The sequence below is a fragment of the Capra hircus genome, chromosome 13, assembly GCF_001704415.2.
Source record: "Capra hircus breed San Clemente chromosome 13, ASM170441v1, whole genome shotgun sequence".
Classification (NCBI taxonomy): Eukaryota; Metazoa; Chordata; class Mammalia; order Artiodactyla; family Bovidae; genus Capra; species Capra hircus.
The window spans coordinates 38,948,602-38,966,141 of record NC_030820.1 but is presented as its reverse complement, the minus strand read 5'-3'; the positions used below and the strand labels follow the sequence as shown (position 1 = coordinate 38,966,141).

General features: G+C 42.2%; 1 protein-coding gene across 1 annotated transcript; it reads right to left on the bottom strand.

Annotated features, from left to right (window-relative positions):
* Positions 12-17,161, bottom strand: NAA20 (N(alpha)-acetyltransferase 20, NatB catalytic subunit). Its single transcript, XM_018057256.1, has 6 exons — positions 17,023-17,161; positions 11,494-11,518; positions 5,154-5,244; positions 4,383-4,518; positions 1,015-1,160; positions 12-537 (listed from the first exon to the last, which is right to left on the bottom strand). Exons 1-6 carry the CDS (start codon positions 17,073-17,075, stop codon positions 452-454), a joined length of 537 nt encoding a protein of 178 aa, XP_017912745.1. The 5' UTR covers positions 17,076-17,161; the 3' UTR covers positions 12-451.

Genomic DNA, 17,540 nt, shown 5'->3' with positions numbered 1-17,540 from the left:
CCAGAAAACTATTCATAGAGTCAACAGTGCATTTTATTATACATCTGAGATTTATACATTTCATATATGCTTTTAAAGCTTAAGTTCAATACAAAATAAAAACTGTATGTGCAGCAGTGGTTCTCAGGCACAGAATTTAGGGGGAGACTGGAGCAATCATTTTCCCTAGCACACTGTGAATAGTGTGTTATGCGCCACGACAGTGGAATGTTTCCTTCTCGCCTAGCTGCCTTTTTTGGTTGGATTTTATTACAGTGAACAGCTTTAGAAGGTATGATATTGCTAACAGGATACATGAAGGCTTAAAATTTGATAACCTATATTTTCTTGAAGTCTTTAAGAGCTAAATGATCCCCTTTTCTCCTAATAGATCTCCAAGGTCACCTAATGAAAATAATATTGTCCATAATTCTATTTGGAGCATCATCAGCCTAAGAACCACTGCTCATGGTTATTCAATGTCTTCTGGCCTCACAGGATGAGGTAATGGTATGATGGACTTCTTCTCAGTGTCCCTGGATAGAGCTTTCCTCATATCTGTTAAGAAGCAAAGTTTAATGTAAGTACACAAATGTCAGAGTATTGATTTTATATCAGATTTAAAGTGTACAAGTGTTTTAAAAAACACTAAAACCATAAGCGGTTTTGTCCCCTACTCTCCCACTTTTACCAGATTCTAAGAGAAATGTATTTATAAGTGAGACTCCCAAGCAGGAGTACACAAAACACTAACCGAACCCTAGCTGGGATTCAGCTCTTCCTACAAATGTTCTTTGACAAAATCTTAGTAACATGTCTCTAACAGCAAAACAACAACTGATGGTAATTAACCATTGGTTAGTTAATATAAGTTAGTTAGTGGTAGGTTCATGAAGGTAGCTTCCAGGAGATTTAAATACTATAGCTCAAATTTAAATATGATTTTTTAAGTGTATTGAAAGAGCCGAGTATCTTGGTCTATAGGAAGCATGTAAACATCCCTTCCTCCAGGATGCTGCCCCAGCGAGGACTCACCGTAGGCGTCCTCGTCGGGCTCCCCATTGCTCGCCGAATAGTACTCTATGACTGTCCTGTACACGCTGTAGCCCAGCTGCTTGTACATGTTGACAGCAACTTGGTTAGACACTCTTACAAAGAGATCAACAAAAAATCCACCCTTTCTGTAATTAAAAAAAAAAATCAGAATGGGAGAAGTCTTAGAAGACAAACTGGCTTGAGTAGTTCCTCTCTTCATTTACGTAGGTCATCTTTACTGTCTCGGGATAAAGCTGTACAAACTTCAGAGAGGTCTTGCACAGCTTTTGTTAGATTTTTTCCTAAAGGCTTAGTGGGCTGATGCCAATGCAGATCTCATCCGCTTCTAAATGTTACTGTTTGTTTAGAAACGCAGCTGAATTTAGACTCACTTTATATCCAACAAACTAGATTCTTACCAGTTTTTTATGTGTACACTCTTATCTGCCCAAATAACAGTAATGTTTCCTCTCAGTCCTCATACCTTTTTAAAAATTGCTTCACTGTACAATCAAGGATTTCCGGTAATTACTAAGAGAAGCTGGCTTTAGGCATCCTGTCCCGGAAAGCATTCCATGCATCACCTCTAAAGGTTTTCAGTAAATACTTTTTTGCAGGTTAAAGTTTTCCCTTTCTGTAGGCTAGATTGCTTAATCAAGAGTGAATACTGTATTTTATCAAAGCATTTTCTACATTTACTGAGATTAAAAAATGTTCTTCAGTCTATTAATTGCTAGAATACATTCTTAGGTCCGTTTGCTAAGTTTTTCTAGGACTTCTGCATCTGTAATGAGATGTTCTTTCTCATATCGCTTGTCAGGTTTTTGTTAAGATTATCTTAGCCTTAAAAAATAAGTTCTCTTTTTGTGTGTAAGATTGAACTTAGAATTTTTTTTTTTTACCATTTTGAAGGGACAACCCTTAAATATTTAGAAATATGTTTTAATGTTTTGCCTATGTTGTCTTCAAGAAGTTTATGGGGTATGGTGACATTTATACAACGAAAACATGAAACCCACTAAACTATATTTTAAAAGGATGAACATTACATAATACATCAATTATAATGTGCAACAGAGACCTCAGGTCGCCTTGTGAACCCTTTCTGGTGGCCCAGAATAAGTTCGTTGACCCCTGTTTTATACAATTAAATCAATTTCTGATTGTTCTAATTAGGAATAGGCCTGTTCATACCTCTAATTATGATGATCTATTTCTTCCTATAGTTTAGTCAGTTGTTGCATTTTTAAGTTTGTCAGTGGGTATATAACATTTGATTGACTTACCAATATGCAGTGACCGTTTTTTATTCTAGTAATAACTGTAATATGACTTAATTACACCCTTAATTGCTTTTCAGTTTTTATTTGCTTTAGAATTTGCGAAATTTAAAAAGTGAAGTGAGCGTAAGTCACTCAGTTGTGTCCAACTCTTTGGCAACCCCATGGACTATACAGTCCATGGAATTCTCCAGGTGATCTATCCAACCCAGGGATCGAACCCAGGTCTCCCACATTGCAGGCAGATTCTTTACCAGCTGAGCCACCAGGGAAGCTCAATTTAGAAAATTTCTTTTAGTCTCTCTGTATCTTTATATGTATTTCCTGTAAAGAGAGTACAGCTCTGACAGTATCATTTTTTTAATCTTACTGTACTAAGAACACTAAACATGAGGTTCACCCTACTGGTAAACTGTAAATGTAATAAATTCCCATTCCCCCTCCCCCCACCCCTCTACCACCATTCCACTCATTATGAATCTAACTACCTTAGGTCTCTGAGTGCTATCATGTAGTATTTGTCTTTCTGTGACTGGCCTATTTCACTTGGTATAATATCTTTGTCTTTAAACTGGAGTTATTAGCTCCTTAACATTCACTGTTATACTTACATAATTATATTGGGATTCATGACTACCAGCTCATTTCATGCTTTTTGTTTTGCCACTTTGGTTTTTCTTTTGATTTTTATTAGTCACATTTTTCCTTTGGAAATATAGTTTGTATTTTTAGTGTACATTAATATATACATGTATATATGTATGTGTATACATATAGGTACACACACACTCCTGTACAAATACAAGTCACTTAAGTCTTAGTGACTACTGTAATGAAGGTTTAGGAACTGGAAGAGGAAGGAGAGTAGTAGTTTTCTACTCTAAAAGAGTCTGTCCAATAAATTTTATGGGTAAGGTCATGGCTATTAGAACACATGTCCAAACTCCCTGTCCACTATAATAGTAATGTTGTAACTTTTTCAACAAGATGTCCATGCCATTAATTCTTGTGTGTAAACTACAATCTTCTCCTCTTCCCTGTTCAGTCTAGGAGAACCTGATTCTGCAGAACCACCTGCATTCTTGTTTTATATTGATTTTCATGTGGTCCTGGGGCTTTATAATGACAGGAATTTTAAAATTCTTAAAGACTAGACTTCTTTTACAGCTTAAACAAGAAGGAACTCACGTTCCCTCTTGCCCTCAACTTGCCTCAAGTCGACTTTTGAGGCCATGGTTACTTCTGTAAAACGCTTCACTTTGGTGGATTTAATAAAAGTAACACATAACAAATGTCTGATATATGAAACAGGTCTTTTTAAAAAAAGCCACAATGTTGGCTGTTCAAACTGCGCTCCCAGGTGGTCCAAACTCATGGACGTGCTGTAGAATATTTCAAACATTTTGGGAAAACACAGGCAAACTACTGGCTTTGTATAGTTCACAAATACACATCACATTATATTTCTTTTGGTGACACAATGTCTTTATGAAGCCAGGGTTTTAGCAATTCCGGTCATTATAAAGCCCCAGGACCACATGAAAATCAATGTGAAACAGGAGTGCAGGTGGTTCTCCAGAATCAGATTCCAAGGTTTGAGAAGCCATGTGATGCCCAGCAGGCGCCATCTCATTAGGAGATAACCACAGTGACTAACAATGAAATGAAAATATTTCTTTCAGTTTCACTGCTTAAAACTCTAAACTTTTCTTTAGCCTAGGACACTATGAAAAAAATCACTGAGATGCAAAGGGCAATGTTAACAAAGAATTGGGGAATGTCTGCCAGTAGCAAAAACAGTAACAGAGACCTTGAGGGCTGGATTCTGGTTCTACCAATTACCCAGCTCAAGAGTCTACAGAACGTTGTTCACTCTGCTTTAATTTTCCTCAGTGGCAAAACAGGGACAATACCACCACTATGAATATGTGACAGGACTGTTGTAACGACTTTTAGAGGCCGAACATGAAACTCCTATGAAACTGCATCATGACAACATTCAACCTGAAGGAAACAACTGATAAACATTCACCAAGAGAAAAACCAAATGGTTAGAGTTCAAGAATTATTTGAAAAACAGGCTCCTACCTTTCTGAAATTTCCTCTAATAACTCCATAAGTTTAGCAGCCAAACCAAGGCGCCGAAACTCCGGGGCAACAGACAGAGCTGTGACATGCCCGTGCCATTCTTCCCTCGCCACTGAGCCTTCTGCTTTGCCCATGACTGCCAAGGAAAGACCGCATCCAGTAACTAAGCATGGCGACTCACACACAGAGAAAGACGGTGTGGTGCACTTTTATCACAAAGGAAATGACCAAGCTCTGATTTTTAAGTAACACTTAAAGCCGAGGTCCCCACCCTCTGGGGACCCGATGATCTGAGGTGAAGCTGATGTAATAATAATAGAAATAAAGTGCACAATAAATGTAATGTGCTTGAATTGTTCAAAAACCGTCCTCACCCCCACCAGAAAACTGATCTTCCATGAAACCGGTCCCTGATGCCAAAAAGTTTGGGGACGGCTGCTTAAAGCCATCTAGCTAATTATTATTAGTGCTCTTACTTGATATGTATTTAAACAACCTACATTTTGTGTGGGCATCTATGTATGTATACACAATAGACAATCCACAGCTCAAACCTGAGCCAGTAACATGACCAGTTCTGTTTGGGCCACTGCTCTATCCCCTGGGCCTAGCACAGTACCTAAGACAGAGGTATCAGTAAACTGTCAAAGAGTTGAAAAGAAAAGAAAATTACAGGCATCATGATTTCCAGTTCTGTGATAAGTCTAAGAGTTAAAAACTAATTTTATCTTAACTGCTAACCCAGAAAAGTACTAGTAGTGTTATACTTACTATAACCCATTAACTCGCCTCCAGGGGCCTCTGCGACAATGAAGTACTCTGGCCAGTGGGCAAGGTACTGTAGGTAAAAAGGAATCCCATACTAGAGACTCGTTAAGGAGGATGCAAAGTAAGGGCAGTCAGAGTTCTTCACAAAACATGTTTTGAAGTTTCCTTTAAAAAGCATATTGTTCCTTTATCCCTAGCCGTATGTATGATTTCTGCAATCAATTCATTACATGAAATGTTTAGGTCAGCACTAAGTTTTAAGAAAACTGCCTGAATATGTAATCTCAGATGTGAATGGAGACATACCATCCAAGAGTGGAGAACCAGGACCCCCAAGTTCTACAGCCTGTCTCCCCGCTGCTCACACTATGTCTAGACCCCCCTCCCTGCACAGCACTTCCCCATCACCTGGCATTCCTGTCTACTGTCCCCTTACAGTGAGAGTGTCACCTGCCCTCTCCCCCTGGTGCTGGAGACACAGTGCAACCTCAGTATGTTTATTTCTCCCTTTCTGCACTAGAAAGAGTGACGAGTGCCTTCAGGAGCTTCAGGCACAGGACAGTGAAAATAACTGTAGTTTACTTCCAAAGGCTACATAACAAACCCAGTTTGTCCAGTCCACTGATTCAAATTCTGCATTTCTAGTAATGCCCGAAATAAAAACCTGATGTTAAAATGAATGCCTGAGTACTTTGCTCATTACTTAGCTCTTCAGCTCTGCTGTCCGGCTGAGTTGTACTCATTTCTATACTTCTCAGTATTAACTTAGGAGAAGGCAATGGCAACCCACTTCAGTACTCTTGCCTGGAAAATCCCATGGACGGAGGAGCCTGGTGGGCTGCAGTCCATGGGGTCGCGAAGAGTCGGACACGACTGAGCGATTTCACTTTCCCTTTTCACTTTCATGCATTAGAGAAGGAAATGGTGACCCACTCCAGTGTTCTTGCCTGGAGAATCCCAGGGACGGGGGAGCTGCTGTCTGTGGGGTCACACAGAGTCGGACACAACTGAAGCGACTTAGCTTCAGACATCAAACCACAAGAGAATAAAAAAGGAAGGTAAGAAAATACCTACAAAAACAAACCCAAAACAAGAAAATGGCAGAAAGAATGTGTCAATAATTACCTTAAATGTAAATGGATTAAATGCTCAAAAGACACAGACTTGCTGAATGGATACAAAACAAGACCCATATATATGCTGTCTCCAAGAGACCCATTTGCAATCTGGGGACACACACAGACTAAAAGTGAAGGGACAGAAAAAGGTATTACATGCAAATGAAAAATCAAAAGAAAGCTAGAGTAGCAATACTCATATCAGATAAAATGGACTTTAAAGACTGTTACAAGAGAGAGAATGATCAAGGGATCAATCCAAAAAGACGTATACATGCACCCAACACAGGAGCACCTCACTGTATCCCGCAAATGATAACAGAGAAAGAGAAATCAACAACACGATGATTGTGGGTGACTTTAACAAGCCACTTTCATCAATGGACAGAGACAAAACCAATGAGGAAACACAGGCCTGAAATGACACATTACACCATATGGAAAAACAAAACCTCAAAATTAGTAGAAGGAAAGAAATCATAAAGATCAGAGAAGAAATAAATGAAAAGATCAATGAAACTAAAAGCTAGTTATTTGAAACAATAAAACAGATAAACCTTTAGCCCAAACTCATTAAGAAAAAAGAAAGCTCAAATAAATTAGAAATGAAAAAGAAGTTACAACTGACACCACAGAAATACAAAGGATCATAAAAAACTACTACAAACAACTGTATGCTAATAAAATGGACAAATTCTTAGATACAGTCTTCCAAGACTGAAGAAATTGAAAATATGAACAAACCAATCACAAGTACTTAAATTGAAACAGTGATTTAAAAACATCCAACAAACAAAAATCCAGGACCAAATGCTTCACAGGTGACTTCTAACAAACATCTAAAGAAGAGTTAACACCTATCCATCTGAAACTTTCACAAAAATTGCAGAAAAAGGAACACTTCCAAACTTATTCTATGAGATCACTATCACCCTGATATCAAAATCAAAGATATGACAAAAAAATAATTACAGGCCAACATCACTGATGAACACAGATACAAAAATCCTCAACAAAATACAAGTAAACCAAACCCAACAATACATTAAAAGGATCATACACCATGATCAAGTGGATTTATCCCAGGGATGCAAAGATTCTTCAACAGCTTCAAATTAATCAATGTGATACAGCACATTAACAAACTGAAGAAAAACCATAGCGTATCTCAATAGAAGCAGAAAAAGCTTTTTACGAAATCTGACAACAATTTATGATAAAAACTGTCCTGAATGTTGGCATACAGGGAACTTAACCTAAACCTAATAAAGGCCATATAGGATAAACCCACAGCTAATATTCTCAATGGTGAAAAGCCAAAAGCATTCCCTCTGAGATCAGGAACAAGGCAAGAATGTCCACTATCACCACTTTTATTTGACATAGTTTTGGAAGTCCCAGCCACAGCAGAGAAGAAAAAGAAAGAAAAGGAATCCAAACTGAAAAACAAGTAAAACTGTTACTACAGTTGACAAGATACTACACACAGAAAATCCTGAAGATGCTACCAGAAAACTACTAGAGACTGTCAGTGATTTGGGTTCAAACTGCAGGATACAAAATACACAGAAATCTCTTACATTCCATACACTAATGATGAAAGATCACAAAGAGAAATTCAGGAAACAATACCATTTACCATTTACATCAGAAAGAAAAAAAAAATTACCTAGGTATAAGCCTACATAGGGGACAAAAGACCTGGACTCTGAAAACTGTAAGATGCTGATGAAAGAAATCAATGACAGACAGATGGAAAGATACACCAAGCTCTTGGATTGGAAGAATCAATATTGTAAAGTGACTATACTACCCAAGGCAATCAGGTTCAATTGCAACCCCTATCAAATTAGCAATGGCATTTTGCACAGAAGATTTTTAATCTGCATGTAAACACAAAAGACCTCAAAGACCCAAAGCAATCCTAAGAACAACAAACAGACCTGGAGGAATCAGGCCCCCTGACTTCAGACTATACTACAAAGCTGTAGTCATCCAAACAGCATGGTACTGGCACACAGCAAAAAAAAAAAAACAAAAAAAAACCCACCGTGGAGAAAAGACAGTCTCTTCAGGAAGTGGTGCTGGGGAAACTGTACACCTACATGTAAAAGAATGAAATCAGAACATTCTCTAACACTATACACAAAAATAAACTCAAAATGGATCAAAGACCTAAATGTAAGATAAGATACTATAAAACTCTTAGAAGAAAACACAGGTAAAATTTTTTTTTTACATAATCATGTCAGTATCCTTTAGAGTAATCAAAATAAATGGGACCTAATTAAACTTAAAAGCTTTTGCACAGCAAAGGAAACCATAAAAGAAAAAATGAAAAGAATCCACAGAATGGGGGGAAAATATCTGGAAATGAAGTGACTGAGGTGGTTAATTTCTAAAATATACAAACAGCTCATGCAACTTTGTATCAAAGAAACAACCCAACCAAAAAATGGGCAGATAGAATTTCTCCAAAGAAGGTATACAGATGGCTAAAAAGCACATGAAAAGATGCTCAATATCCCTAATTATCAGAGAAAAGCAAGTCAAAACTAAAATGAGGTATCACCTCACAGTGGTCAGAATGGCCATCTTCAAAAAGTATACAACAATAAAATGCTGGAGAGGGTGTGGAGAAAAGGACCCTTCGTAGGGAACATAAACTGGTAGAGAGAACAGAACAGAGGTTCCTTAAAAAACAAAATAGAACTACCATATGATCAAGCAGTCCCACTCCTCTGTATGTATCAGAAGAAAACTGTAACTCCAAAAGATACATGCATCCCAATGTTCACTGTAGCACTGTTTATAATAGCCAAGATATGGAAGCAACCTAAATGTCCATTGACAGATGAATGGATAAAGATGTGGTAAACACATATAATGGAGTATTACTCAGCCATAAAAAAAAGAAATAATGCCATTTGCAGCGACCTGGATGGACCCAGAGATATCATACTAAGTGAAATAAGATAAAGACAAGTATCATATGCTGTCACCTTTATGTGGAATCTAATTTAAAAACTGATACAAAGAAACTTATAAAGCAGACTTACAGATATCAAAAACAAACTTATGGTTACCAAAGGGAAAACATGGGGTGAGAGGATAAATCAGGAGTCAGGGATTAACATACACACTACTATATATAAAATGTGTGTGTGTAAATAACCACTAGGGACCTACTGTATAGCACATGGACTTCAACTCAATATTCTGTGATAACCTATATGGGAGAAGAATCTGATAGAAGAATGGTTTTACATATATAACTAATCACTCTGCTGTACACCTGAAACTAACACAATATTGTATATCAATTTTACTCACATTTTTTAAAAGGTCACAAAACAAAGAGGGATTGTTATTAATATATATTACAGATACTCACTGTCAGTTTTAGATATTTAAAAAACCTGCTTCCATTCTACTATGATGTTAAGTAAATATACATGTTTTAAATACTCAATTATTTTCTTGTGCTGAACTGACCTAAAGGTTCAGAAAATTGTAACAAGAATTTTATTTTGTGACTTCAAAGTCTTAATAAAGTTTTTACTACAAAAAAAAAGTACACACACCCACATATTCTTGATTTCTACTGCCGGTGTACACATGCTACTGCTGTTTTAAAACCTGATCTTGGTTCTAACATTGGTGAATGTTCTTAAGTTGTTCTTTTTTCTAGACTGATGATCGTACTATCAGTTGTAAATGAAGATAGCTTTATTTCTACCTTTCTCATCCTTATACTTCTTCCTTCCTTCTGGAAGTTTGGTCAGTTCCTCTAGAACTATGTTAAAGGGCAGTAGTGACAGTAGGCATTCTTATCTTACACCCAATCCTGAAGGGAATGTATCTGAATTTCTCACTCAAGTATATAATGATCGCTGAAAGTTTTAAAATATAAAACCTTTACCAAATTAATAAAAGTCCTTCTAGTTCTAGCTTGTTATACATTCTTACCATAAAAAAGCACTACACTGTAAGTCAGCTATATTTCAACTAAAAAAAAAAAAAAGAACTGTGAAAGTCAAGGACTAGAGCACAGTGTGTAAATTATTCCCCAGTAAAGCATTATTTACAAAAACAGGCCCATGCATATTAGCGTGCCCACCCCTGACATAAATGCCTCTATTGTTATTTTCAGGTTCCAGGAAACAGAATTACCAGGTATTCTGTAAAGTGCCTTCAAAAGACTAGCTTTTGAACATTCTCATAAACTGCTGTGTCGCTAGCAGTTTATGAGAATACTCCCCTCACCTCACCTCCATCAGCCTTGAGCTTCATCACTGCTTGAAATCCTTGATGGTTGATAGATAAAACATGGTACATCATTTTGGTTTTAATTATCATGTCTTTTAATTGGTGAGACTGAACTCTTGAAATTTTCACAGCTTCCTATATGCCCTCTTGGTTAAATGATCAATTAACACTACCCTCTGACCCCACAGTGGACATAGCACATAACCCAGAAATCCAACTCTGTGTTTCAAGCTGTTGAGAATGTAGGAGTTATCTATTCAGGTCAGAGGACCCTAACTTCACACATCCTTGCCCATGTTTCTATTGGGTACCATGACAGATACTGCTAATTGTTACCTAAAATCATTTTTCCCCCCTTTAGCAACCAGCCTGAATGTAAACCCCGGCTCATCCTAGACTGTTCTAGATAGGTGTATCTCGAGGCAGGTGCTGGTCTACAGGGCAGAGGGCTGCGTCACACCTCCCAGCGGTCCCCTTGGCTTCCCCTCTGCTGATTGACACTCCTGCCAGGAATGCGGATGAGATGCCATAGACTCTGGAAGCCAGGGTCCCCCGGATGACAGAGTGGTCCCAGGGCAGAGCCCGGTGTCTAGGACATCATGGAATCGCCCGGCACTGAACATCCTCTTGAGGCTTTGTTCTTATCAGACAAAAACAGCCCCTCCTGCTGAAGTCACAGCTTTCTGCTGCTCACAGCTATGCTTACTACTGAGGGGCAGGGAGGGCAGGGGATTGTACTGTTCTTGATTTATGAGGTCATTATATTAGCAGCTTGTCAGCAGATGTAAGATAACTCTTGTTCCCAGTTTTTAGTTTCTTTTTATTTTAATTGCCTTCAATGTTGTTTATGATGTTTCCTGATCTCCAAGTCTTAAACATTTTCAGTATTCAAGTCTATTTTTTTTTCTTTTCTCTATTTTCCTTACTCTTTATTTAAACTTTTTGAAAAAGGATACAGTTTCTGTAAGTGGATCCAAGTTACTAAAAGAAACAAGAGAAATGTCAACAGTAAGCAGTGTTTACAAAATCAGTTTAAATAGGCCAATTACAACTAAAAATAACATGCACAGGGAAAACAGAACATGTTAAATTCACAACTTTAAAACCAACTTTTCAACTAAGAAAGATGGTTTAACCTACCGAATGACCATATTAAGCCATCATTACAGTCACTAAAAAGACACCCATACATTTTCATTTAACTGCTTCTTTACAAATTACTTTTCAGTTAACACATCATCAAAACATTCCATCTCCTTTTTTTTTGGCCACGCTTCACCGTGGCTTGTAGAATGTTAGTTCTGCAACCCAGGATTGAACCCAGGCACTGGGAGCACTAGGTCAACCACTGGATCACCAGGGAATTCCCTACAAGTTTCCATTTCCTAACAATAAACTGTAAGTGGAACTGGTGACCAACTTGGGGCGTCAGTCACAGACAGGGCTCCACCAGCCTTGCAGCATGTGCCAAGGGCCGTCCCTGCCTTATTCCACCCTCTCAATGTGGGCTCTCACTCCTGGAGCTTCTGCTCCCCGCTACCCCCATTCTCATACTTTTAATTTTGCTCTCAGAGGAATACTCCTTACCTGGCTCTGGAGCTGCTGAGCAGCTGCCTCACCAGCGTGTCTGACCACAACACTCCCAAATCAGCATTTCCACACCTGCCTCCCTCCACAGAGAGCTCTGCCCCTTACTTCCCCGTTCAGTCAGTGGAAGCACAATCCTGGCGGACCCCAAAAGAGCGCCCTCAACTCCTCTCACACATGCAGTCAAGCTCGTCCTCAGGACCTTTAGCAACAGCAGAAGTCAACAGCACATTTCTGGAGACCAGCAAATCTTAGCACCCCTTTCCCCTTTACATTCAAAAATTACTGAAGACCCCAAGACTTAAATCTATTGATATTTAAAAGTGTAAGATATTTGTTCATTTTTTAAAAATCAGTTAAATATTAATGTGAATGACTTTTTTAAACCAACAGTCACTATTTTCAAAAACAAAAGAAAATTTAGTGACAAGAATGTCATTATTTGAACAATTTTACGTATCTTTTTAATGTCTGAAGGTGAAGTCACTCAGTCGTGTCCGACTCTTTGCGACCCGTGGACTGTAGCCCACCAAGCTCCTCTGTCCATGGGATTCTCCAGGCAAGAATACTGGTGTGGGTTGCCATTTCCTTCTCCAGGGGATCTTCCTGACCCAGAGATCGAACCCAGGTCTCCCAAATTGCAGGCAGACACTTTAACCTCTGCACCACCAGGGAAGCCCCTTTTAATGTCTGGCTTAATAGAAAACAGCTGGTTTCTCATTTCTGTGTCTGCTATGTTCTCTGTTAGATGATCACACATCTGGAAGCCTCCACTTGTGCAGTAGTGAGAGAATGAGTTAAAAAAGGCAATAAAAAACAAAAAACTGGACTTTCCTGGTGTAAGACTGTGCTGATAATGCAGGGGGCCAGGGTTCAATCCCTGGTTGGGGAATTAAGATCCCGCATGCTGTGTGGCATGGCCAAAAGGTTTTTAAAAAACAAAAAACCTTAGTTTTATCATGAAAATGGCTCTGACTCTGCAGAATCCCCAAGCAATCTTGAGGCGTCCCTGCCCACACCTAGAGAATCACTGCTCTATTCGAGTATAGGAATCACTCTCTGCCCTTCTCAAGACTACTTTATACCCTCTCCTGTCTCCTCAATGCTTCTCAATGCTCCCTCTTCCAGCTCAGTTGCTTCTAATTTCAGGAAGAAAACACAACTGTAATAAGAAGCTTCACCAAGGTTCCAGCATCCACCCCACCTGCTCTCTACCTGCTGCCTTGGACCCAGGCCTGGAGTGCAGGTGAGCAGGTCCCACCCTCTCAGGACCCAGCAGCCTGCTCCCCTGAAGAAATGGACAGACATGCTGCACACTAGGCCACAGGAACACGTGACACAGTCCACAGCTCCGTCCCCCTGACCTGCTGTCCTCGCTCAGCCTCCAGACCCAGCAGCAGGGTCTCCTGCTTCACTGGGCCACTGTGTCTCCTTTACCACGTGATGCCCTGGGAGCCGTCCTGGAGCCTTTTTTCCTGTCCGCACTCACCAATGAAGTCACCGAGCCACCTGGGTTTAACAGCATCCATGCAGTGTTGACCCCCAAGTTTCTATTTTTAGCCCAGACCTAAACTTGAAACTCCCATGTCCAGATGCCTGGCTGACTTCTCTACCTGGGGGGTCTGAGCACCCTCTGCAGAGGTGCCCTTCCAGCGCTGGCCTCTCCAAGGTCGAGCCCTCTGACTCCGACCTGGTGTTCTCACACTCCCACTTGCTGCTTGGGCCACACTGGCAGCCGCCTCCGCCTCCCCCACTTCGTGTCTAAAACAGGAACCAGTACCCATACTACTCTGCCCATACTACCCATGTCCCCAAAGTCTACACACACCCCCTATCCCCATCTTCCTGCAGTGACACCTTTCCTGAAACACCTCACCCAAAGCTGAATCCACATGTACTTCCTATTTCCCTTTCCTGCTCTCATTTTTCCTTGTTTACTGAACACAGTTCTATCTTACTTTCCCCTCTAAAATGTAAACTCTGGGAATTCCCTGGCAGTCCAATGCAATGGTTACATACAACTACAGCGACTTCCATTTTCAATGACTTTGGTTTTCACTGCTGAGGATCTGAGTTCAACCCCTGGACTTGCGGAACCAAGAACCGACAAGCTGTGTGGTGTGGCCAATTTAAACAAATAAACTGTAAATTCCATAAAGATAACATTTTTTGTCTTGTTCACTACCGTCTCTTCAGTGCTGGCAGGCATACAATATTTTTCCAAGTATAAAATATTTGCTGTTAACAGCAATGTTTCCACATCCGTTGCTTCTTTCAGTTACTACTGCAACACCCTACCCCAGTGATTCTCCATGTTCTGGACAGAAGCGCCCTAATCAAAGTGAGAAACAGAAGGAAGTGAGGAGGGAGAGGAGTCCCCCACTGGCATAGACTGAAGAGGCCTTACCAAGTTAGATAACTCTGAATTCAAATTGTTGTTGTTTAGTTGCTAAAGTGAAAGTGAAGTTGCTCAGTGGAGTCTGACTGTCTGCAACCCCATGGACTGTAGTCTATCGGGCTCCTCCATTTATGGCATTTTCCAGGCAACAGTACTGGAGACGGTTGCCATTTCCTTCTCCGGAGATATTCCCAGCCCAGGGATCAAACCCAGGTCTCTCAAATTGCAGGCAGATACTTTACCCTCTGAGCTACCAGGGAAATTAACACATTTGAAATAGGGGGCCTAAATGTCCTACATGAGAAGTGGGACAGTAACCATGGAAACCAGTCCTCCCTCCCTCCCCATCCTACAAACAAAAATGTCAGCAGTAGTTGATCCCCAAGATAAAACCAAAATGTAAAGAAAAGAACTAGAACCTCTGGTGAGTGAGTGAAAGTCGCTCAGTTGTGTCCGACTTTTTGCTAAGTTTAGTCGCTAAGGCGTGTTCAACTCTTTGTGACCCCCATGGACTGTAACCCACCAGTCTCCTCTATCCGGGGGATTCTCCAGGCAAGAGTACTGGAGCAGTTGCCCTTTCCTTCTCCAGGGGATCTTCCCCGCCCAGGAATTGAACTGACGTCTGCACTGACAGGCGGACTTCTCACCACTGAGCCACCAGGCAAGTCCTCAATTAATCTTTAATTAATGGTAATTTTGAATATATACCTTTTTTGTTATACAAAGGCATGGTGACTTACACAATGTGGAGATTAAACAATTATTTGTCGATTTTCTCTGCCTGTTAACAGGACAGGATGATGTTTTGTTGTACATAAATGGTCACGCTTACTTTCCTTCTGTTCTATTCATTTTCATATAAAAGCATTGGCCCTTCCTCAGTCTTCGGTTAAAAATGACTTTCTAGTCAGCTTTGCCTCATCCAGTCTTGAAACGTCAAAGCACACTGTCACTTCCCAGGTCTGTGCTTCTGAAAGCCAAGCCTTCATCAAGTTATCATCTCTGGGCCATTGCCAAGACCTCCTAAATGGCTCACCTGCCGGGTACACCTTCTCCAGTCACCCCGAGACACACGGACAGCTGCGGCGGACAGCTTAGGGGTCCTGCGCGGCCAGGAATGAAGCACCACCCGACTGGGGCCAATCTCCTTAGGAGTCTCCTTGCTCTGCCCACGCCCACACAGGGCTCTTCCACCTGGGCCATTCCTCTGAGCTCTCAGCTCCTTAGCGGACTCAAAAAATGGGAATGAGAAGGGCAACTACTTCACAGAGGTGTGAGGAGGAAAGGGGTTACTCCGATCTTCCCTGTAGCTCAGATGGTAAAGAGTTAGCCTACAATGCAAGAGAGCGGGGCTCGATCCCTGGATTGGGAAGATCCCCCGAAGAAGGGATAGGCTACCACTCCAGTATTCTTGCCTGGAGAATCCCATGGACAGAGGAGCCCGACTGGCCACAGTCCATGGTGTCGCCAAGAGTCGGACACGACTAAGCTGCTACTACTACTATAGCTACTAAGGAGTTACAACGAGACTGAACGCAGTCGCCTCAGTTACTCTGCTCCGACTGAGAGAGGCCCCCAGAAACCACCTCCACCCCCAACAATGGGGCACAAGTCCAGTCTCACCAGTTGCTCTGACCTCGGAGTTTCAGAAACCGGCTCTAGTCACTCCCCGCCCGAGTGTCGGCCGCCCCCCAGGGCAGCGGCTTCCTCCTCCAGCACCTCCTTCCTCACCACTGTCAACACTTTCCCATCTTCTGAGACTCAGTCCCTTGGTGAACATTTCTAGCGAACTCTTCTCAGGTTCTTTCTGATACTTGAACCTGAACTACCTGGTCCTTCAAATAATTGTCTTGGGGTCTTTAAAAGTGGGTCTGGGATTGGTGAGGTGGGTGGATAAGATGGGCTGAAATGTGATGAAGCCAAAGGAGTGAAATGGTAAAAAAAAAGTGGGAGTCCAGCTAGTAGCCTACAGGTGTTTACGGTAAAATTCTATCAAGCTTGTAAGCGCTCAGAAATTTTCATAATAAAACTTAGGGGAAAAAAAAAATGAAAGCTGCAAGTCACAGAGCCTGACTTAAGTCGGACGAAGGACCGGGCACCCCGAGGACCGCCCCTCTACCCCCCTCGCCCCATCCCGCAGCAAGTGGTACCCCCGCCGCGACGCGCAGCAACAGTAACGAGGAGCGCAAAGGCGCCGCGCCGGGCGGCGGCCAGTGTTACCCCGCGCGGATACAAGGTAACCGCGCCGCCGCCGGGCCCCGGCTGCCGCGCAGGGCGGGGGACGCCGGCAGGAAGCGGAGGGAAGCTCGGCTCGGCACCCCCCGACCCTCGCCCGACGTCCCCCCAGGCCCCGAGAGGCGCCCGCACTGCGGTCGGGGCTGCGGGGACACGGCCACCCGGCCAAGGTCAGCGGGGCCGTCCGGACGTCCCGCCCGGCTCCCTCCCCGCGCGGCCCCGGGGACGCGCCGGCCGCCGCCGGGCCCGAGCGTGCCTCACTCACATGTTGTTGAAGCGAAACAGGTCGTCGCATGTAAAGGCCCGGAGCGTGGTCATCGCGTCGCCGCGGCCGCGGGAACCGGTTCGCGGAAACACCGCACTCGCCCCGCCGGAAGTCGTCCGGCGCGGATGCCCTGGGGCGGGACGGGGGCAGGGGGCAGTGCAGAGAACTACTTCCGGGCCACGAGTTGCTCGGCAACGGCAGTCTCGACTTTGCGCCCTCTAGAGGCCGCAGCCGGGAACGCCTGTAAAGTCTGGGGTGTTCCGAGGATCTTCACTGTGAGCCCCCGAGAAGGAAACAAGAGGCTGCCAGGGGTTAGGAACCCAAGGCAGAAAAGCAGGGTTCAGGATCACTTTGTGCCCCCTGGCATGTGAGGAAGGAAGCCGAGAGGGATGGGAGAACTCATGGTCCAGAGCGGCCTGACCCAGTGATGACAGCTGTGCCTGCGACTGCAAATTTTCTAACATATTTCACAACGTAAGAGAAAGGTGGAATTAACAGCATTATTATTTTACCTAGTA

What these genes read in the sequence shown, in the direction of transcription:
- NAA20 (XM_018057256.1), bottom strand. Translation starts at nt 17,075, where the DNA reads ATGACCACGCTCCGGGCCTTTACATGCGACGACCTGTTTCGCTTCAAC. An exon ending in CTGTTTCGCTTCAACAACAT is followed by an intron (nt 11,519 to 17,022) that starts GTGAGTGAGGCA and finishes TGTTTCTTTTAG; the next exon opens with TAACTTGGATCCACTTACAG. An exon ending in TTAGAGGAAATTTCAGAAAG is followed by an intron (nt 1,161 to 4,382) that starts GTAGGAGCCTGT and finishes TTTTAATTACAG; the next exon opens with AAAGGGTGGATTTTTTGTTG.